General features: G+C 45.7%; 1 protein-coding gene across 1 annotated transcript in view; it reads right to left on the bottom strand.

Moving 5' to 3' along the window:
- Positions 1-1,616: 1,616 nt before the first annotated feature.
- The window catches only part of LOC146789929 (uncharacterized), a 143,690-nt gene continuing 121,646 nt past the window's right edge, over positions 1,617-23,660 (bottom strand). Inside the window, exon 2 of the mRNA XM_085628233.1 lies at positions 1,617-8,956. Coding sequence (XP_085484359.1) covers positions 2,595-8,270 — 5,676 coding nt within the window. The 5' untranslated portion in view covers positions 8,271-8,956 and the 3' untranslated portion in view covers positions 1,617-2,594. The remainder of the gene's footprint in view (positions 8,957-23,660) is intronic.

Genomic DNA, 23,660 nt, shown 5'->3' with positions numbered 1-23,660 from the left:
AAACCGCCATTTGGGATGTTTGGGCAATGTGGCCGCAAATGATATTTTTGATCTGTGGGACTTTTACTGCTTGCCGCTTGTGTTTATAAATGTGTTTTATGGTCTCACTGTCTACTAGCGGCCGGCCTGAAGGTTGTAGGCCCATACTTGTATATCTCTTGAACTTTGTAATAAAGGTTTCCCAAAAAAAAAAAAAAATACAAACATTATTTCTGCTTGCACCAGTGAAATGCTTGTTGACAAACTATAGGAGGGGTATACCCCTCCATCCAAGCTGAAACCCCCATGCCGAACCTCAAGGCGAGAGCACAGTGGGAGATGGCTCTTGGAAGGGAACTCTCAGACTGAGTGGGTCTAATACCGTAGCCAGATTGAAGAACTGTCACCCAACGGCAGACTAGGACGTATTCATTTTAAATACATCCAGCACGCTCATCGCTCCCCTCACACCATATTGCTAAACAAACTTAAAGAGCACTTCCGCTGCGCTAGATGCAGGATCCTGTATGTGGATTTCTTTCACCTAGTGTGGTGGTGCCAGAATACTGCCAATAAGTGGGTGTGGTACAGTCGACTATGACTGATTGAAAAGACATTGTGCACTGTAATGACCAATTGGAACTCTACAATACTATGATGGCACAGACCCAGTGACCTAAGGATATATGCAGGGCCACTGGAATTAAGCGGCATGGGAGTGCCAAATTATGCAGCAGGGTTGAGTAAATTATGTGGCAAGAAACGGCAAATTATGCGGCGTAATGCGGCACATTTTGTGTGATAGCAGTACTTCATTATTTTACATTTTTTACACTTGATACACTGTCTGTGCCTCATCTCGTTGGTACCAGTTTAACACCCACAAATAGCAATAAGCAACAGAAAGGAGGCCAGTCAATATTTACAAAGGACTTTATACTGCGCGGCAACAGGTGTTGCTGCATTTTTAGGATCATTTGAACCATTTGAGAATTTGAGCTAGAAACATTTGTTTTGTGTCGAAATCTACAGATTACGGGGCAAATGCGGAAAATCTATAATTATGCGAAAAAAGCAGCACAATCCCATAATTCCAGTAGCCCTCTGCATGCCAACCTCCTAAATCAAGACACTGTGGATCCAGAAATAGAAGTGAGAAGGTCTGGTGTAAATAAAGATATATCTGTATGGGGGTGACATACGGCAGCAGTGGAAAATGGATTTCAATGGCTCATAGGAGATACTATGGAAAGGTTTGCCCTGTGCCGGGGTGGGAGTGTGGATTGCACTGGGTCAGATCAGTGGGACAGCTGTATCACATGATCCCTATCTGTTTGATGATTATGCGGATGTTATGGAGTGGTGTACTTCAGATATCACTGGCATGTTTTAATAAATAGCATTTTTTTAAAGTATTAGTAATTTGTTCTGCAAATTTTCCATTTGGAGTGGGTTGTAGTCTAACCTACTTCATGAATATTAATTAATGAGTTAGGTCGCAATTTGCAACACAATCTGACTGAAGGCATCACAGTGATGGTGGCTTGATAAGATCAGCAGACTAGCACTGCCCATATGATCACCTTTAAATAAAGTAAACTTTTTTATGCAGCACGTTTTTCTTAAAGGAAACAGTATTGTGTTTAAAAAGAAAAGTTTACTTTTATAAGGAAAAGTGGAAAAGTGCAGTTGAAAGTAAATGAGGAAAGTGTGTAGTGAAAGCAAGTATGAATGAAACCAGGTGGAGAATGGTTTGAATACAACAGATTTAAATGAAACACATTTATATGTGCAGTTCTCACAAATTGCATGCAAATTAGATTGAAGATATACAACTACCACAGGTGCAGCTAGTAATTAACCACATTCTAAATAAGTACATAAAGTAGGTAGCTGAGGTATAAGGTGCATACGAGCACCTGTGGGTTGGTCAGATAAAAGAGTTGGTTCTGCCATCCACTGGACAGAGATGATGGCAAACTAGTTGAATGAAATGAAGACTTGCTTTCTCACAATCTTTACTTTTTTTTTTCTTGCACTGTTTTGCTCCCAAATTCAATGTAATCCTTTCATGTCCATCTTTTTATCACTCTCTACCTCTATATTTTCTTTCTCACTCAATAAACATTCAGTCAATTCTCCTCTTCGTTTCGATTGTTTACATTGACCCAATCTGGAGCTCTGCCTAATCTTCTTATCAATTTCTAACACCCTTTGGCTCTCATTAGGATAAACCCAAAAAATTGCAGTAAACTGTATATTCAATGAATGCAACGTTTTACAGTCTGTGCAGTCTCATACCAGTGACTCTTGAAAGATGTGTTTATTACAGGAATTGTTCCGGGAGCAAGTGTCTTCCTGGCTCAGTGACCGCAGCAAGTACTTATAAGCAGGGGATCAGATTGGGTTTGCAGACTGTAGGTTGGTCTCTGGTGAGGTGTGTTCACATGTCACTGTGGGATCCAGAGTTGACAATGATCAAAGCAATAAAGATTTGTCTGGAAAACATCTATGGTACTGGTTTCATAAAGGGTTGACAAAAGGAAATAAACAAATTACTTTAAGCTGAGCCCTTTTCGAATTGACTGAGTTGTTTGGAGACCCCACTTGTTAAGTTAGTGGGGGGGGGGGGGGTTGGGACATCCTATACTGTCATCTGCAGGGGCACTAGCTTCCTCATGCACTTGGTGTCCCATTGCTGGATGGATTCTCCAGCGTAAAACGAGTACAGCTTTCTGATCGAGTCCATCCCTGTCCTGCGTGATAGTGACCGGTGTGACAGCATTAGGCATGGCAGCAACAGGACTAGTTTCAGTGGTTGTGGTTGTAGCAGGTTTGCCAGAAGTAGTCTTTCCTTCTTTGAGGGTTCGATCATCAAGCTCCTTAACAGCAGGAACAGACACAGCAGATGTCAGTAAAGCTGGCCTTATTACAGTATGACTACTTGCTACAGATGTGGATGTGGCAGATGTAATTGAAAAGGTGGTTGTGGAAGGTGTGGTCAAAGTAGACTGACAGACAGTTGTCTTTCCCTCAATGCGCAAGGTAGCATCACACTGTATTGCAGCAGGCCTGGTTGCTTCTGACATGGTTACTGTAGGCTTATCTTCACAAAGCATGTCTCTGGGTGAGGCTACATTGGGAATCAAATCGTTAAGCCCTAATGAAGTAGTCCTCATCATATTAGGTTTGATTAAATCAGGTTTGGAGACAGCAGGCATGACTACAGCATGCTTTGCTTGAATGAGCATGTTCTCACCAATTTCTTCTAGTGCAAGCTTCACTGAAGTAGGTTTAGTCACTGTGGGTATGGTCACAGTAGAATTGGTTACTTTACATGTGGTAAGAGCAAAATCTGCCATAGGTTTCTCTGTAGTGGGACTTTTCTCAATCAGTGCGGTATCAGCCGACTCCATTGAAACAGGCTTGTTAGCAGGACTTACCGTCACTTCAGATGGGGCTGAATGAGTCCTGGCTGTAGTTGACATAGTTACAGCTGGTGTTATTGTAGGACATGTGGGCACAGCAGGTTCATCTGTTCCAGACCTTCCAACTATGAAGGAGGGATCAGCAAGCACTTTCAAAACAGGCTTGGCTGAAGCAGGTATGGAGGAAGCAGATGTGTTTGCAACAAGCTTGGGGGTATCAGGATTAGTTGCTGGAAACTGTATCATGGAAGCTATACCTGGAGCAGGTCGAGATGAAGATGTTGTGGTCTCAGCAGGTTTCCTGCTTTCAGGTTTAGTTGGAGCATACATTTCTTCAGTGTGCACGGTACCAGAAAGCTGTTTTTCAGCAATCATAGTCTCAGTAAGTATGTTTGCTCTAATCATAGCCTCTAAAAGTGGGTCGGCATGCTTGACCATAATAGGCACAGTATCATTAAGCTCTGTTACAAAAGGCATGCTCACAACAGAGTTGGTCTCTGCAGGCATGTCCACACTATGCTTGTCGGCAGGCTTGGATGTTCGGCATATTGTATCATTGAGCTCCGTCAGAGAATCTTTGTTTGCAGCAGAAAGTGTTTCAGAAGATGTGGCTGTTGCAGATATGGTATCTGCAGGGATGGTTACATAATGTGGTGTCTCAGAAGGCATGTTTACAGCAGGAATGACTGCAGCAGGCAGATTCGTAGCAGGGGAATCAGCATAAAGGTGCACACCAAATTTCGCCACATTGGGCCTGGCACGATTAGTCTCTGCCCTAGCAGGTGTGTGTACTATAGGCTTGTTTGCATCGAGGGTGGTGACAGGAGGTGCGATCCCAGCAGGGGTTACCAGGCTCCTGATTTTGTCAGTACAAACATTTCTGTGCATTTCATTTTCAAACCTCGTGCTAAATGTCTGATCACACTTCGGACATGGTTTAAGTTTTTTCGGTGTGTGCCATATGGTCCGGTGCCTACCCAACATAGCCTTATACTTGAAGCCCATTGAACAGTCGACACACCAATAGGCTCCCTCGGTTAAAGAAGATTCACGTAATGGTGGCAGGGCTTCTTGGTGGTGAATTCCAGAGTTATTAGGATTGTAGCAGACTGCCGAAGCATCCGGCATGGCAACAGATAGTGTAGGAACCATAAGAACAAAACCATCGACAGGAGAGCTCGCTACAGCAACCGTGCCTGAAGAAGACAAGGTTGAAGCAGGCTGAGCTGCAGCAGGCATGCTCTCATTGAGAACAGAATCAGCAAACTGTGTCACAGAAGGCATGGTTACAGTAGATGTGGTCGGAGCAGGCAATGTAATTGAGGGGGCTATCACAGAAGCAGGGTCAAGACAAAGCCTTTCCATGTGAGTTTTGCAATGCTCATCAAAGTCAAGCTCTGTAAGAAAGGACTTCCCACAGCATTCATATGGCTTCTGCAATGAAGTACTAGGACAACACCTCAGATGTTCAATAAACAAAGCCTCACTCTTGAAGTCCAGCATGCAGAGATCACAACAAAAGGATCTTTCAGCAGATTCAATCCCGCAAAGACCAGATGGGTTTTCTCCATGTATACTCCCATTGTCGTTACAACCATTGGCAACATGGGTCTTCAGGTGATCCACAAGAATGCTCATTTGGTGAAAACTATCTCCACATGTAGCACAAGTAACAGCAGCGGGTATAGCTGCAGAATGAGTTGCAGTAGAATGGGCTATTGCAGAAGGGGATTCGTCTTCAGATTTTGGCACAACAACCACACCTGCTGATGGTGAAGTGTTGACAGACTCTGTGACAGCAGGTAAAACTGAAGAATGAGTGGTCACTGCAGGTAATGTTGAAGCAGGTATATCGACAACAAGATCATCAGATCTGTGGGTTCTGCTATGTTTTTCAAAGTCAAACTTTGAATGAAATGTCTCAACACAGTGCAAACATAGATGTGGGCTCTTGGTCTCATGCCAAATCCTCTGATGTTCACTGAAGGTGGCCTTATCCTTCCATCCCATCCCACAGTCAGCACACCAGAAGGACATCTCTGCAGTGGAAACTACACATGGCTGTGAAGGGGTTTCCTGGTTTGGATTCACAGATGCAGTAGGGGTGCAGGTGACAGAGGTGGTGTTTGGGATGGTAGGACGGGGAGTAGCAACAGCCTCAGGCATTGCAATAACTGGAAATTCTGGTTCAGAATGGGTCTTGAAGGTCTTGTCAGAAACAGGTGTGGACACAGAAAGTTTCCTCAAGTAGGACTTTCTTGCAGTTTGCTTGGCAACAGCAACTAGTTTCATAGCAGAAGAAATAGAATCTGCAAACTTGTTAACACGAGTCATCACCATATTATGTGTAACACCATTTGATATGGATGCAGCCAGTGTTGCTGCAGCAGGCATCTCTCCACTTTGGTCATTTTGATGGGCAGGTAAGGAATTCTCTACACTGGTAGTTTTTTCCACACCCGGTTGCTTTACTTGGCCTAAACTATTTATGTTTTTGTGGCCATTTGGATATGTCCCCAGCTGAGGTATTGCAACTTTAGATATGGCTGCATCTGGTTTTCCAAGCCAAAGTATTGTCACTTGATGTGTAACTATAGTCGGTACAGAGGCAGTCAGAATGGTTATAGTAGGCATCTGTCCAGTCTTCTCACTCTGATGGACTGCCAAGGGATTCTTTAAGCTGGACGTCTGGTCCAGTCTGAGGTGCTCTGCTTCGCCTAGATCCCTTTTGCTTGCTGTATAATTGTTAGACTTCTCTTTTGACTGGACCATGTGGTGAGAAGATAGTTTAGTCATTGGATTTAAGATTTTCCCATCATTGGAGCAGGAGAATGGTATTTTCCTACAAGGGATTTTCTCATGGCTAGACAGCTGTGGCTTATATTTGAAACTTTTCCCGCAAACTAAGCACACAAATGGCCTGTTCAAGGAGTGCGTTTTTTCATGCCTGTAAAGGTAACGCTTATGAGTAAAGCTTTTCCCGCATTCTGCACAAGAACACAAATTCTGTCCATTGTGGCTTTTGAGATGGTTGTGGAGTTCCATCTCTGAAATGAAGCTTTCCCCGCACTCTGCACATTGGTGTGACATCACTAGAGTGTGCAATCTCAGGTGAACTTTCAGAGCCTTTTTCAGAGCAAAGGTCTTCTTGCACTCTGTGCAAGAAAATCTACTGCCACCAGTATGGCTTTTCCTGTGATTTCTAAGAGTTTCCTTAAACCAATATCTCTTCCCACAATCTGAACATGAAAATTGCTTCTCTTCCATGTGCATGGCCTGGTGACGTATTAACTGATGACTGTATGCAAAGGTTCTTTCACACTTAAGGCACTTGAAAGCCTTCACTGCTGAATGGATTTTACGGTGCACGCTGAATGAACTATAATAGGCAAACCTTTTCTCACAATGTTCACACTGGTAAGGCTTCTCTCCTGTGTGGGTTCTCTTGTGGTTCTGAAGTAAACCCCGCCATCGGTAGGTTTTCCCACATTCTTCACACTTGTAAGGCATCTCTCCTGTGTGGATGCGCTTGTGCTTGGTCTGGGAAGACATGGAAGTAAATGTTTTTCCACAGTCATTACACTTGTAAGGACCGTGAGACTGGTTTCTATTTCTAATATGTGTAGGGAGGTGTCTCCACAAGTCTCTTTTGCTTTTGAAGCACTTTGTACATTGGATGCAACTATAGTCGTTCTCGTTTGTGTGGAAGCGCTCGTGCACCAATCGTTTGATATCATGACTGAAGTGCATCCCACAAGTTGTACACTTAAACGATTTATCTCCTTCAATAGTGATTTTAGAAGTGGTCTTAGGAAATGTTTCTTCCCCCAAGTGCCCCCCCTGCTCCAGAATCTCTGCTCTCAAGTGGTTGCTGATTTCCATGTGACTTTTCAGTGCAGAATCACTTTCAAAGAGTCTCCAACAACTACCACACTCGTATGCCTTCTGCCCAGTGTGTAGTAGCTCATGTTTCCAAAGAGAGTCTTTCCTTTTGAACCCCTCCCCACATTCTTCACAACTGTACCAATTTACTCCTGTGTGAATCTGCCCATGTGCTTGCAAGTTGCTCTCGCTTTTGAAGGTTTGTCCACAGGTAATGCATTTAAATGGCTTCTCAGCCTGAGCACTGCACTGGTGGATGATGAGGCTGGCCTCTCTCTGGAAAGTCCTTTTGCATTCAGTGCAAGAAAAGGTGTCCTCCACAAGCCCTTTTAGCACTTTCTGCCCTTCAGCATGTTGTTTCAAATGCTTCTGCAGTGATCTTTCACAGCTGAAAACCTTCCAGCACTCCCTGCAGCTGAAGATTTTCTCTGTAGAGTGAATCCTCTCATGAACCTTTAGATTTTTGAAATACTTGAATGTTTGATTACAAATGTTACATGTGAAAGGGACATTCTCTTTCTTGTGCCAAGATGCTTTCCGGTGAAGTTTTTGATGCAACTTCAATCTCTCTTCACTTGCAAAGCATTTACCACACTCACTACAGACATGAGACTTCTCAATGCTATGGGTATGCCTCAAAGAATGTAAGAGAAACTTCTTCTTATAAACAAATTGTTTGCCACATTCCTGACAGGTGAACCTTGGTGGACCATGGATTTTATTATGTGAAAGGAGGCCGCCATATTGTTTGAAATCCGCTCCACAAACTTTACATTCAAAAGGTCTCTCAGTGGAGTGGATTCTAACGTGTTTCAACAGCACAGACTTGAATTTGAAACTTTTCCCACATTCTTCACAGGTATGTAAAGTTTTCTTTTTTTTCTGAGTCTCTTTTTTTGCACGGCTTGTTTTTGGTTGTTTTTTTAAAGCAACCGATGATCCTGTTTTAGCCAATTGTTTCTTAAAGCTTCTAAGTTTCATTGTAAGTGTGCAAGAGTCTTTTGGGCTCCCAACAGTTTTCTTTTTCAGAGGGGGCAGAATGTGACAGTTAAGTTTGCGGTAACAATTCTCTGCTGTACACTAGTGTTTATTCATGGTATCAGTCAAAATCTGTGCGGGACATGCATCACATTTCCAAAATGCAAGGGTTTCAGTGGGGTTTTCATGTTGTTTTAGGCAGGGAATGGATGAGTACAAAATACTACCCTCATAAATTTTCTATTGTGTAAAGTTCTTCATTACATTTTAAAAGCACTTCTCTGATATAGTCGATATACTTGCCGCTTCCTGTGTAGGGTGTTTTTACTCTGAATGTTCTTAGTTCAGTTGCACAGGGGAGGGAAGAGCTCTCTGAATTTCCTGGAAAACTTTTCTGTAGTACTATGTTAGGTTCATACGTTTTCTCTTGCCCATGTGCAGGGTTTTCTCACACCATACTGAAGAATGTTCTCAACTCCCTGTAAGTTCTTCCAGCTGTGGAAAGTTTACATGTTCCTGACAGATACTATGAAGCTTTCTCTGCATTCACTGTTTTCATTTGGAAGCTATCTGTCCTGTAAATTTTTGACACAGAGAAAGATTGTGTTTCTTCCGACTGAATCACTTTTAAGTAAACATCGTCTGGACATTCTTCTTGATCATTTCTTCAGACACTGGGTCAGGCTCATCTGCAGAAATAAAGATCCTAAGTTACTTGAGCAGGAAATTTACATTTAATAACACTATGTCATATACACAGACCCACAAGCAGAGGATGATATCAGTGGGAAGGAAATTCTATTTTTGTACAATAGAGATTGGTAATGTGGGTCAACACTTTTCTGCATAAGTTGTTTAATATAAATGCAGCAGCTACAGATAATGTGTTAAAGTTATTTTTTTGTACAAAAAGCACATAGGTCACCTGATTTTTTTGACTGTTGATATAAATATAGAATTCTCAGATTTACTAGCCTTCCGTTAGGTCTCTTTTACAGTGTAAAGATAATAATTGAAAATACTGACAAAAATAAAGATTTGAAGCACTGTGGAACGTGCCTCCTGGCACATAGCCAAAAATAACAAATTACTAAAACAATTTATTAGTGTTGTGTACTTAGCAAAAGGTAGATTGTTCTTGAAAGCACGCCCTGGCATGGTAACAAGTCATTTTTTGTGCAGGCTATGAGAAACACAAAACTGTGCAGAGTAATGGAGGTTACTATTTATTTTAAAAAAGTGAACACTGAAATAAGGTCATGTCACTGAAATGCCCACCAAACTAGAACTTTTTAATTGTACAAAATCAATTTCAGTGGCAACATAATGTTTTACACCACAGAACCATTGAAATTCACCAGTTCTAGTTCACTCTGGTAACCATAACCTGTGCTCTAAGGTAACTATAACTTGTGCTCACACCATGTATAGTTTTCTCATCAATAATTTAATAGCACATTTTGCAGTGATATTATTAATGCCGTCATGAAAGATGTCATGATTGATGTATTATGTGGGGTATTAGCAGGCGTGAGTTATAGTTACCTTAGGACAACTGCCACTGCATCGCTGCTAATGGTGGCAGTCAATCAGACTTTTTAAGCTTAATGAAGCTTCGTCAAACAGCACCAAAGAAATAAGCAAACAAAAAAATGCATTTCCTATGGAAGCATGATCCCGAATAAAACTACCCAGTGGTGACCCTCTCCATAGTTAATGCATATGTCAATTATTTGGGATCAACAGTGACCGCCACAGGGGAGTGATCCAATAGTATTCTTGGCAAGTGCAGTATCTTTTTGGTCCAGGCCACCATACCTCATTCCTAGTGTCAAACCAGAAATCAATCCTCAATGAGGAATCATGGGCAGTGGAGTAAAACTGCATGTGTGTATATATTTATTTATTTTAGGGTACTTGGCGTATGTTGCAGTTACCCCCCCTACTTTTTGCCCCCTCTTTTGTTTAGATACTAGATGCTGATTTTCGACCCAACAGTGCACTAAGGCCTGCTAACCAGACCTCAGTGCCAGCGCTCCTTCCCTAAAACAAGGTAAAGACTAATTGTGCTACAATTGGCTAAGCACTTTAGCACCCCTGTAAGTCCCTACTCCAGGTACCAGGGCAAGGGTGCAAAGAGGGTCCCTAAGGGCTGCAGCATATCCTATGCCACCCTAAGGGACCCACATACAAATTCCACACAGACTGCCAGTGAAGGCTGAAGGCTGCGTGACATGATGCAAACCATGAGTGAAAACACAACCTGACACTCTTGTGTGTCATGCTAAAGTCACTGCATCTAATATACGCAAGTCAGCCCTACAGCAGGCCTTGAGCCCTAAGGCAGGGTGGATTATATTTTATGTGAGGACATATGTGCATGAGCAGATATGCCTCTGATGTCTAGTTCTATAGCTAGATAAATCAAGACGGCAGTGAAGCCATCTTAAGGTAAGTACTGGGCACTGGTTAAAACTAGTTCCCCAGCTACAGAATGGCTTCACTGAAACATATGTTGATTGGTATCAAACACCTCTTATTAATAACCTCACACTAATTACAGAGTGATTTTACCTACCAGCCCTCTTGCGCGCTGGATGACTGGTCTAGTCCAACCTGCCACCAGAGAAGAGTTTCTGACCCCCTAGGAGGTGAGAGCCCCACTCTGAGGACCAAAACAATGCCTGCTCTGGGGGGAGCCTGGTTTTGAGAAGTTGGCCTGGTATATGCTGGTCACTAGTTAAAGTGGCCACCTTGCACCAGTAAAATTTGACTCTTATGGTAGATAGGTTTAAGACAACCTTTCAAGAAAGCTATCCTAGTGGTAGTTGTGGAGAGCAGCCTTCAGGCTAAGTCTTTAGAGGAATGTAAAGCAGCTTGTTTTACCTTATAATCTCTTGAATTACTAAATGAAAGGACACCACACAGGTATATATATATTCACTTAAAAAACCATAGGTTTCACACATGTTATAGTTAGCTGGATATTTCACTCGTAAAAAACCTATGAAATTCCCCCGTTATAGTTAGTTCAGGTAACTATAACTCGTGCGCCCACAATAAACTGGTGATGACGTCACATATTACATCACTCATGACATGGTCAGTTACATCACTGATGACATCACTGATGACATCTGAAATGACACATTGTGGATAGCGGTCGCGCGAGTTATAGTTACCTGAACTAACACGGGAGAATTTCATAGGTTTTTTACGAGTGAAATGTCCAGCTAACTATAACATTTGTGAAACCTATGGTTTTTTAAGTGAATTTGTACGTTTTTTTTAAATGCTAAGTTATGTATGTATTATAATATTTTTTATATATTTTTATTCCAATAATTTTTTTTTTATGGTTTTTCACCGTGCGCGCTCCGTGCGCTCACCGTGCGCGCATTCCGCGATTTTTAAAAAAATAAAAATTTAAATGTTTTTTTCTGCCTTCGGGGTCCTTCAGGGACCCCCTGACAAAGGCTAGGGGGTCAGGAACTCTCTACCCTGCCCCCTTTTCACGTTCGCCACCTTCCTTTTTCACTCTTGCACTGAAAACAAACAAAATGGCGGCCGACACTTCCTGATTTCGACCGATTAGAACGTTGACTGCTATGTAACCACCAATCAGAATTACGCTCGCGCAAGTTAGGGTGCGCGCCTATAGATATTTATGTGCTTTTAACTGCAATTTTCTCAGGAACTACTGAACAGATTGACTCCATATATGCAAAAGGCACATCCCTGACCTGAGGACTACCTCTTTGCCAAATTTCAAGTAATTCTGTTCAGCCGTTCGGGCTGTACCTTCGACTAAAGGTCCCTATGGAAAATTACATGGCGAAAACGCGTTTTGGGACCCCCCTTTTTTCTCAGCCCCCGCTTGACGAATCCCCCGAGACTTTCAGGGTAGGAGCGGAGCGCCCCACCTATTTTGAAAATTTCGCGAGGATTCGTCAACCGGCGCCAAAGTTATTCCAAATAGAATGTTGCGGATTTCCTATGGAAACACGGTCCTAACTATAACTATCTACTGGCGACCGCTAGTAGATAATAACATATATATGTATTTATTACTAACAACTCTCTGCTAATCTCTTTATGAGATTAGAAGTCAGGAACATATGCACAAATCAACATTTCACAACAAGTTAAGCACAAATATGGCTGGGGCCCTAGGGGCGTATCAGACCATATACTAAAAAAGAGACTTAAGAATAACTACTTGAGAAGGGAAAAGGCCTAGGGCCTTCAGAAGCGCTGGGGCCTCACTAATCCACCCAAGGGAGGTAAGTAAAGGATCCACGGGAGACGCATGCAGTGTGAGAACACAGCCGCGGATCCCGAATGACTTCAATGGAGCAAGTCGCGATTGGAAATTTTGAGTTTAAGGATACTTCGGGAGAGTCTAGAAGCAAGTCACTTACAGGGTAAGTAGTTCTAGAGCCAACACACACAGGAGCACCGTAGTGCTGGGGTTACCTCACCCAGGGAAGCCGGGTGCATAGGTGTCTGTTGGTGTCGGGTCGCTGCGTCATTTTCAATGGGAGCCAAAGAAGACTTGCTGCTTGTGAAGACAGGAGAAGTGTCCGGTGGAATCCAAGGCTGGATTCAGAAGAAGGAAGACCTGAAAGCAGAGGAGACAGTGTTCAAGGTCACTTGGCAGTGACCCGGGGCATGGAAGATGGATGCCAAGTCGTCGGGTGATTTCAGGTGATCACGGGTGTCTTGAATCTTCAGCCACGAGGTCCAGGAGGCGTCGACGACAACCAGGAGCTGGATTCGGCGTGTCCCACGAAGTCTGCAGCTTACTGCGGTGTCGGTGACCAGATTGGAGCCAACAAGCCTTGGTAACAGCAAGTCTTGTGGAAAGGATAAAAAGTCAGCGGTGCAGACCAGCAAGGACTGAGGGACTCACCCAGCGAGGGTAAGTCAGGGCAGGCCTGGAGCAACCAGGGGAGCCCTTTGAAACTGTAGAAAAGGCTTCAGAGGACCGACAAGCCAACCGGCAAAGGATCACGAAGAATCCTCGGGAAGATTCACTCACCAGGAGCCCACGGTCACTCGGGACGAGGTAGGCCTCTGATCTTTGGAGGAAATCCTGCTGGAGGCTTGGACCACACGTCGTCCAATGCACAAGTTCGTAGAACGTCGTGAAGGGGTTGCACTCGAAAATAGTGCCAGGTACCCAGGTATTGCGGTTCCTCGTCACTCGTGGGGTCAACTTTCCTCAGCGTCGCTGGGGACTCACGATGGCCTTGGAGAAGTCAGGAAATACACTTTCGGGGCTGCAGGGACTTCGGACTCCGGCGGGAGCGGGAAAGTTTGCGACCGTTGAATGTAAGATTGTCACTTCTTGACTCCAAAGGAGATTCTTCCGTCTTCCAGAGGTAGTGGAACGTCGTAGGTCCAGGATTCTTCTTCAGAGCGTCGTCCAGGGATATCTAGTTTGCAATGGCAAGGGTTCCCTTACTTATACTACAAGGAAGGGAGGGACTAGCTCTATAACCCCACCTATGGGAAGGTCAGGGGAGTGGGTGGCTACACCTACTTCCCTTTGTCCAGTTTCGCACCAGAGCAGGGGCAGGTAGCCCCTGAGCCGGTTTGAACAGGTGTATGCACAGAGGACCCTACTGCTCCCCAGTGCAGGACTTCAAAGCACTCTAGGAGTGCACCCACCCAGCCCCAATACACTAAACCCTGTCTGGGAGGTGGTTACACCTTCCTGTGACAGGATGCCTATTGTTGGGCCTCCTCCACTGCGAGTTTCGGTCAGCAGCAGGACGGCAGCCCAGTGTCTGTGACTGGTGACATCCATTTTTTGATGCCAGGGCTCTTCAGGATTCTACGGTGTTTCCACAGTGGGTACATGTCTATGCCTCTAGAAGGGTGGGATCATACTCCCACACCAGTTACTGGTGTGAGGGTATGATTCCAAAGCGTTTGACACCAAACACGACATGTTTTGATGCAGCCATCACAGAGTTAGCATTTACCGCAAGGTTATAATGCACTTAAGAGTATATGGTTTGACCGCATTCACAAACAGCCCCAGAGAATGGACTCTGAGAGCTGCAGAGGGGCCCTGCTCAGGCAGAGGCACCCCCTCACATGGAAAACCAAGCACCCTGCCCTCAGGATTGATAGGGCCTGCCTTAAGGGAGACTGATAGGTTTATATGTGTGTGTAAGGAGAGATATAGGGAACCTATATCTCAGTGAGGAGTGCTAACACTACCTCACTCAGGCTGCCATAGCAGGCCTGTGGTGTCAGATGGAGTCTGCTTCCCAGGGATGGCATAATACATGCTTCAGCCCCTGGTAGGCCTGTGAAGTACCTATGCCCTTGGTACCTAAGGTACCATATACTAGTAGCTCATAAGGTACCACAGTATCCAAGCACTAGTGCATCTAATATGCACTCCAAGTTGTTTAGAGAGAACAGAGAGGCTGGGGCCCTGATTAACCGGGTCCCAGCCAGACTATAGCCAGAAACCAGTGTTAACATCAGAAAAAAAAGTGGGGGCAACATAAGAGGCAGATCCTACTCTCCTACACAACCCCCCCCCCCTCCAAACACAGGGACACTAAACTAACCTTGACCAGTTGAGTCTTTGTGTTCTAAGTGGAAATACCTTGAGAGTCCATCTGCATTGGCATGTTGGTCCCAGGTCTACGTTCCACTGTATAGTCCATCCCCTGTAGGAAAATGGACCACCTTAAAAGTTTTGGGTTTTCACCTTTCATCTGTTTGAGCCATAGGAGGGGCTTGCGGTCAGTCTGAACTATGAAGTGAGTGCCAAACAAGTATGGCCTCAGCTTCTTCAGGGCCCACACCACAGCAAAGGCCTCCCTCTCTATAGCTGACCAACGTTTCTCTCTAGGGGTCAGCCTTCTGCTTATAAAAGCTACTGGCTGGTTGACCTTCATCAATCAGTTGAGACAGTACAGCTCCCACACCCAGCTCAGAAGCATCTGTTTGGATAATGAACTTTTTGGTGTAGTCTGGACTCTGTAAGATGGGGGCAGTGCACATGGCCTGCTTTAGGTCTTCAAATGCCTTCCGACAGCTAGCTGTCCACTGAATCGTTTTTGGCATTTTCTTTGAGGTAAGATCATTCAAGGGGGTCGCTATAGATTCATATCCCTTGACAAACCTCCTATAATACCCAGTCAGGCCTTAAAAGACTCTCACCTGTGTCTGGGTGGTTGGAGCTACCCATTCCATGATGGTTTGGATTTTGCTCTGTAAAGGCTGAACCTAGCCCCCACCTACAAGGTGGCCCAGGTACACAACCTCACTCTGCCCTACCTGGCACTTAGTGGCCTTGATAGTGAGGCCTGCTTTTTGCAGGGCCTCCAAAACATTTGAGGTGGACCAGGTGATCCTGCCAGGAGGAACTAAAGACAGCAATATCATCTAGAGAAGCTGAGCAATAAGTTTCCATCCCTGCTAGAACTTTGTTCACCAACCTCTGAAAAGTGGCAGGTGCATTTTTCAATCCAAAGGGCATCACCACAAAGTGGTAGTGCCCACTAGGGGTCAAAAATGCTGTTTTGGCTTTGGCATCATCAGCTAACCTGATCTGCCAGTAGCCAGCTGTTAGGTCAAATGTACTCAGATACTTGGCTGAGGCCAAAATATCTGTTAGTTCATCTGCCCTGGGAAATGGATAGGCATCGGTCCTGGTGACTGCATTGAGGCCTCTGTAGTCAACACAAAACCTCATTTCTTTCTTACCACCCTGGGTATGAGGTGTGGGTACTAGGACTACAGGACCAGCCCAAGGGCTATCTGAAGGCTCAATCACACCTAATTCCAACATTTTCTGGACTTCAGTCCTGATACAGTCCTGACATGATCAGGTTGCCTGTAGATTTTACTCTTGACAGGCAGACTGTTCCCAGTGTCCACCTCATGGGTGCACCAGGTAGTCTGACTAGGGGTCAGGCTAAACATATGTCTATACTGTTGCAGAACTTGTCTGCATTCAGTTTGCTGATGGTCAGTGAGGCTGCTTGCCAACGCAACACCATCTACTGACACATCATCAGGGTTCTGTGAGAGCAGGTCAGGGAGAGGCTCGCTCTCCTCCTCCTGTTCCTCATCAGTTGCCATGAGCAAGCCCATGTCAGCCCTGTCAACATATGGTTTCAATCTGTTGACATGGAGCACCCTCAAGGGGCTCCTGAGAGTTCCAAGATTCACCAGATAGGTGACTTCTCCCTTTTGCTCAACAATGGTATGGGGGCCACTCCACTTGTCTTGGAGGGCTGTTGGGGCCACAGGCTCCAACACCCACACTTTCTGTCCAGGCTGGTACACAGTCAGCACAGCCTTTTGGTCAGGCCAAGTTTTTTTGTAATTCTTGGCTGGCCTCCAGGTTTTTAGTTGCCTTCTTCATGTATTCGGCCATCCTGGAGCGGAGACCAAGTACACAGTCCATCACAATCTGTTTGGGAGGTTTGAGAGGTAACTCCCAGCCCTCCTTCACCAAACATAATGGGCCTCTTACAGAGTGCCCAAACAGAAGTTCAAATGGGCTGTAACCAACCCCCTTCTGTGGAATCTCTCTGTAAGCAAACAAAAGGCAGGGAAGAAGAAGGTCCCATTTTCGCCTGAGCTTTTCTGGGAGGACTTTAATCATTCCCTTAAGGGTTTTGTTGAAGCGTTCAACCAACCCATTGCATTGTGGGTGATGGGGAGTAGTGAATTTATAAGTTACACCATACTCCTTCCACATTGCTTTTAGATATCCTGACATGAAGTTGGTACCTCTGTCAGATATGACCTCCTTTGGGAAACCCATTCTGGTGAAAACTCCAATGAGGGCTCTTGCCACCACAGGGGCTGTGGTGGTCCTCAGGAGAATTGCCTCTGGGTACCTGGTGGCATGATCCACTACCACCAGGATAAATTTGTGCCCAGAGACAGTTGTAGGGTCAAGGGGACCAACAATGTCAATCCCTACCCTTTCAAAGGTTACCCCTACCACAGGTAGTGGTATCAGGGGGGCCTTTGTTGTGCCACCTGACTTGCCACTGGCTTGGCAAGTGACACAGGAGCGACAAAACTCATTGGTGTCCTCTGACATATGTGGCCAATGAAAATGTGGAACAAGCCTATCCCAGGTCTTGTTTTGGCCTAAGTGACCTGCTAAAGGGATATCGTGCTAGGGTCAAGAGGAACCCCCTATACTTCTGAGGTATTACCAACTTCCTGGTGGCTCCAGGGGTTGGATCTCTACCCTCAGAATATAGGAGTCCCTCATCCCAATAAACTTTATGGGACCCACTAGCACTCCCAGCAGCCTCAGCAGCAGTATGCTGTCTGAGGGGTTCAAGAGAGGGGCAGCACTGTTGCTCCTTACTCAGATCTTCCCTAGAAGCACCCCCTGCCCCCAAGAACTCAACCTGATCAGGCTCAAGTCCCTCTGGGGCAGTTCCTTCTTCAGGATCTGCTTCTCCTCCCTCAAGAGGTGAATCTGTGATCTAAGACAGAGGGGAAGGCACTGCATTAACCCTACTGCTCCTCTTCTTGGGAAGCACCTGGTCCATGTTTTCAGGATCCAGAGCTGGTTCAATGTTATGCATTTTGTCCTGTGACCTGGTCACAGCAAATACCTCTGCAGGGATGCCCAACATCTCAGCATGAGTCGATAAATCTACTTCAGACCAGGCTGAAGTCTCTAGATCATTGCCCAATAGACATTCGACAGGGAGGTCTGCACTGACTACAACCTTCTTAAGGCCAGTTACCCCTCCCCAGGAGAAATTCACAACTGCCAGACTATGGTTGGTTCTGACATTGCTTGCTTTGGTAACCTGGTACATTTCGCCCAGGATGGTCTGTCCAGGGTCCACAAGATCCTCTGCCACCATGGTGACACTAGCACCCGTGTCCCTAAATGCCAAAGCCTGTTTGGCATTTATTACAGGCTGCTGTTTGTATTTGCCCAGATTACTGGGGCTCACTAGGAAGGACATATCAATGTCTCCATCACAAATCAGCAATGCCTGAGTGGGTACTCTGACTAGGCCAGAGTCCACTTCAGAACCCAGGGTCAACCCTACCACACCCTTATTCTGAGTACCAAACTCCACCAGTTGCTTAACTAGGGGGAACAGTTGCCTTAGGGGCAGGAGTGGTGGTGGTTTGGTCTTTGGACTTGTTACAGTCAGAAGTCCAGTGCCCTTTCTGTTTACAGAATTTGCACCATGGCTTCTTTTGGCCTTTTCCCTTGTTAGACTGTGAATCCCCACCAGATGCAGATTTTTGGGGCCCTTGTGAAGACTTCTGGTCTTTTGACTTATCCCCACCTTTCTCAGAGTCTTTAGCATCTTGCTTCTTGGTGTCACCCCCTTGGTTCTGGGCTTTCTGCCTCACCCTGGTTCTGACCCATTTGTCTGCCTTCTTTCCCAATTATTGGGAAGAGGTCAAATCATAGTCTACCAAGTATTGATGCAACAACTGGTTCTGGCAATTATTAAGGATTTGTTCTCTCATCATTAGATTATAAAATTCCTTGAAATCAGTAACCCTACTGCCAACCAGCCAACCCTCCAGAGCCTTCGTTGCACAATCTACAAAGTCAGTCCAGTCCTGAGTCTGTGCTTTCTGGGTGTCTCTGAACTTCAACCTGTACTGCTCAGTGGTTAAGCCGAACCCATCTATCAGTGCACTCTTCAGGACTTCATAGTCATCAGCATCCTCTTCTCTAACAGTGAGGAGCTTGTCTCTACCTTTATCTGAAAAGGAGAGCCACAAGATTGCTGCCCACTGCTTTTGGGGAACTGTTGTACTCTACAGGCCCTTTCCATAGCAGTTATCCACTTATGGATATCATTCCCACTCTGGTAGGGAGGACCAACCTTGCTCAGGTTCCTATGGTCTGGAATATATTTTCTACCTCTAGGGACATTGTTGCTGCCACCAGGGATTTCTAATCCCTCTCTTCTAGAAACTCTCTGGAGCTCAAAGGCTTCTCTATGTAATGCCAACTGCTTGGTTTTGAGGGCAAATCTTGCTTCCTCATACTGCAGCAGTTTGTACATTCTTTCAGAGGAGGTCTCCCTTCTAGGAAAGTAGGAGTTCCTCTGTTAGACAGATTCTCTGCCAGAGTGATAGGACTGGTCAGACTCCCTAGAAGGAACCTATGCCTTTACTCCACTCTGTCAGTTCTCTTAGGGAGAATTCCTGAGTCCTTTTCAGATTCTTGTGGGTCTCACCCTTCAACCACAGAGTCCAGGTCATCTTGATTTTCATCATCTGACCCAGACACTGTAATTGACCCACCCCCTGATTCAGAACTATTAGCTCCTAGAGCTAATCTAAGATCATCTGCTGTCAGAAGATCTATCAGGTGTAGTGTGGAGGGACTCTGTCCTAACCTCAGGTGCCTTGCAGGACACATGATTTTCAAGTCAAAGAAAGTCATGTCCTTATACTGAGGCTGAGTGGACCCACTGGCTCCACCCCTTAAGGACATTCTAGTGTTGTGCAGTGTTGTACTACCTACACTAGTTTGTGGCCTACTGATCCTAGCTTGAGCTGTAGAAAGGGTGTGCTATCCCTTGACACATAGCTCTAAGTTCAGTAGAACTTATTGATACCAAGCTTGACTTTGTATGTACCTTGAGTACCTATAGTGGTTTTCAGTTAGTAATTCAAATAAAGATTTTCTGGTAAAACAATGGCAAGCTAGAATCCCACACGCTGCCCACCAACGTGAGAAGTTGGCCTGGTATATGTTAAAGTGGCCACCTTGCACCAGTACAATTCGACTCTTATGGTAGATAGGTTTAAGACAACCTTTCAAGAAATCTATCCTAGTGGTAGCTGTGGAGAGCAGCCTTTAGGCTAAGTCTTTAGAGGAATGTAAAGCAGCTTGTTTTACCTTATAATCTCTTGAATTACTAAATGAAAGGACACCACACAGGTATATATATAAAATATATATATGTATTTATTACTAACAACTCTCTGCTAATCTATTTATGAGATTAGAAGTCAGGAACATATGCACAAATCAACATTTCACAACAAGTTAAGCACAAATATGGCTGGGGCCCTAGGGGCGTACCAGACCATATACTAAAAAAGAGACTTAGGAATAACAACTTGTGAAGGGACAAGGCCTGGGGCCTTCAGAAGTACTGGGGCCTTACTAATCCACCCAAGGGAGGTAAGTAAAGGACCCACGGGAGACGCATGCAGTGTGAGAACACAGCCGCAGATCCCAATTGACTTCAATGGAGCAAGTCGCAATTGGAAATTTAGAGTTTAAGTATACTTCGGGAGAGTCTACAAGCAAGTCACTTACAGAGTAAGTAGTTCTAGAGCCAACACACACAGGAGCACCGTAGTGCGGGAGTTACCTCACCCAGGGAAGCCGGGTGCATAGGTGTCTGTTGGTGTCGGGTCGCTGCGTCATTTTCAATGGGAGTCAAAGAAGACTTGCTGCTTGTGAAGACAGGAGAAGTGTCCGGTGGAATCCAAGGCTGGATTCAGAAGAAGGAAGACCTGAAAGCAGAGGAGACAGTGTTCAAGGTCACTTGGCAGTGACCCGGGACAAGGAAGATGGATGCCCACAGTCGTCGGGTGATTTCAGGTGATCAAGGGTGTCTTGACTCTTCAGCCACAAGGTAATTTTCAATGGGAGCCAAAGAAGACTTGCTGCAAGGAAGGGAGGGACTAGCTCTATGACCCCACCTATGGGAGGGTCAGGGGAGTGGGTGGCTACACCCACTTCCCTTTGTCCAGTTTCGCGCCAGAGCAGGGGCAGGTAGCCCCTGAGCCGGTTTGAACTGGTGTATGCACAGAGGAGCCTACTGCTCCCCCAGTGCAGGACTTCAAACCACTCTAGGAGTGCACCCACCCAGCCCCAATACACTAAACCCTGTCTGGGAGGTGGTTACACCTTCCTGTGACAGGATGCCTATTGTTGGGCCTCCTCCACTGCGAGTTTCGGTCAGCAGCAGGAGGGCAGCCCAGTGTCTGTGACTGGTGACATCCATTTTTTGATGCCAGGGCTCTTCAGGATTCTACCGTGTTTCCACAGTGGGTACAGGTCTATGCCTCTAGAAGGGTGGGATCATACTCCCACACCAGTTACTGGTGTGAGGGTATGATTCCAAAGCGTTTGACACCAAACACGACATGTTTTGATGCAGCCATCACAGAGTTAGCATTTACCGCGAGGTTATAATGCACTTAAGAGTATATGGTTTGACCGCATTCACAAACAGCCCCAGAGAATGGACTCTGAGAGCTGCAGAGGGGCCCTGCTCAGGCAGAGGCACCCCATCACATGGAAACCAAGCACCCTGCCCTCAGGATTGATAGGGCCTGCCTTAGGGGTGACTGATAGGTTTATATGTGTGTATAAGGAGAGATATAGGGAACCTATATCTCAGTGAGGAGTGCTAACACTACCTCACCCAGGCTGCCGTAGCAGGCCTGTGATGTCAGATTTAGTCTGCTTCCCAGGGGTGGCATAATACATGCTTCGGCCCCTGGTAGGCCTGTGAAGTACCTATGTCCTTGGTACCTAAGGTACCATATACTAGGATCTCATAAGGTACCACAGTATCCAAGCACTAGTGCATCTAATATGCACTCCAAGTTGTTTAGAGAGAACAGAGAGGCTGGGGCCCTGATTAGCAGGGTCCCAGCCAGACTATAGCCAGAAACCAGTATAAACATCAGAAAAAAAGTGGGGGCAACATAAGAGGCAGATCCTACTCTCCTACACTGGTAAATTAGCATTCCAAGGCAGGGAGCTTCAAAGAGCCCACTGCCTTTGGTATGCAAATCTGGCTTCCCTCAGAGGTGAGGGGCTGCCAAAACCCCTTGTTCGGGGCTCATTTGCACAAGGACAGGTGGGAAATTAGCTATACAGGAGGCGTGTTGCACTGCCAGGCTGGACACACCTCTAGGGTGACCAAGCTTGAAGTGAACACCACTTGTAGAATCCCACCATCTTGTGTGTGGTGGAATTAAAAATTCCGGGACAGGGTGATGCTCACTCCCCAAAGGTAGTGTTCATCTAGGGGGTGTAGTGACTCTAGGAGTAAGTAGCACATTGGTTACTACCCCTCACTCACATTAATGCCCCTAAATGTAGTATTTAGACGACTCCCAGATACTGCTGCCCCAAGAACTGAGGAGCACGACTAATTTGGTGCCAATCCTGCCGGCCTCCCTGCTGCACCCGATGCACCCTGTTGCCGTGCATACCTCAAGAAACCCGGAGGGCTTCTAGAGCTTTGCAAACTGCCAAGGAACTCCCTTGGAGTATAGAAGGATGATCCGGTATATCCCGACCTGCAACCTACAGGGACTACTGATGCAGCCGCCACACAGGAAGAGGTAGCAGTGCTCCTACAGGTCTGATCCGCACTCCCAGCAAGAGTGGGGATGTCAGGACCAATCAGAGTCACACAGTATAAATCCCTGGGGTACTGGACCCCTTACAGCAGCCAAGGCTTGTTGTTACCCGACCTGAAACCAACGCAGAGGAAGACTGACTTCCATGTCGAGGGACTTTAGGAAGAGTAAGACCCACATTGAGAGTGCCCCGGCTATCCTGTTTACCCCTCTGCATCAGAACCAAAGACAAAGAGTAAGTCTGCAACCGCCGCCACCCGACGCCTCAACTTACATGATGGACGGTGGAGGAAAGTAGGATCTGTCGTTAATTGTTACCCCCACTTTTTGCTTGATGTAATGCTGTTTTTGACTAATCTGACTGGGATCCTGTCAATCAGGACCCCAGTCTATCTGCTTTCTCCTTAAAGTGTTATCACATGTACTTAGGTACACCCCAAATTGGATACTGGAGTACCCTTGTCGGTCCCTATGATACCCATGTACCCAGGGCATAGGTATCCCAGAGGTCTCCCATGGGCTGAAGCATGTATTATGCCATCCATGAGAGACCATTCAAAATGGAACTACAGGCCTGCCATTGTAGTCTGTGTAAGTTGGTGCTTTCACCACTTACGACAGATATAGGTTTACTATATCTAAGGGTCACTGCACTTAAAACCAGTCACCCCATAGCAGGCCTTAACAATGCTGCAGGCAGGGTGCTTGAGTCTAAGTGAGAGGGTGCCTCTGCATAAGCAGAACACCCCTGCAGCCTACGAAGTTCATTCTCCCAGGCTGTCAGTGAATCAGCAATATACAATATAGAGGGGCACCGCGTAATTACACGATGACCATCTCCAAAACCGCTGAAACTAATCCCATCATGTTTGGTATCAAACATGTTGGAATCATACCGTTGGGGAGAGGAGTTGGCCTAACAGCTAGGGCGGTCGACCTCGAATCTGGGGAACTGGGTTCGTGTCTCGGCAATGACGCTGAACATCCTGTGATTCTGGGCAAATCACAATC

This window comes from Triturus cristatus, chromosome 10 (assembly GCF_964204655.1).
Source record: "Triturus cristatus chromosome 10, aTriCri1.1, whole genome shotgun sequence".
NCBI lineage: Eukaryota > Metazoa > Chordata > Amphibia > Caudata > Salamandridae > Triturus > Triturus cristatus.
This window is presented reverse-complemented; position numbering and strand designations above follow the sequence as displayed.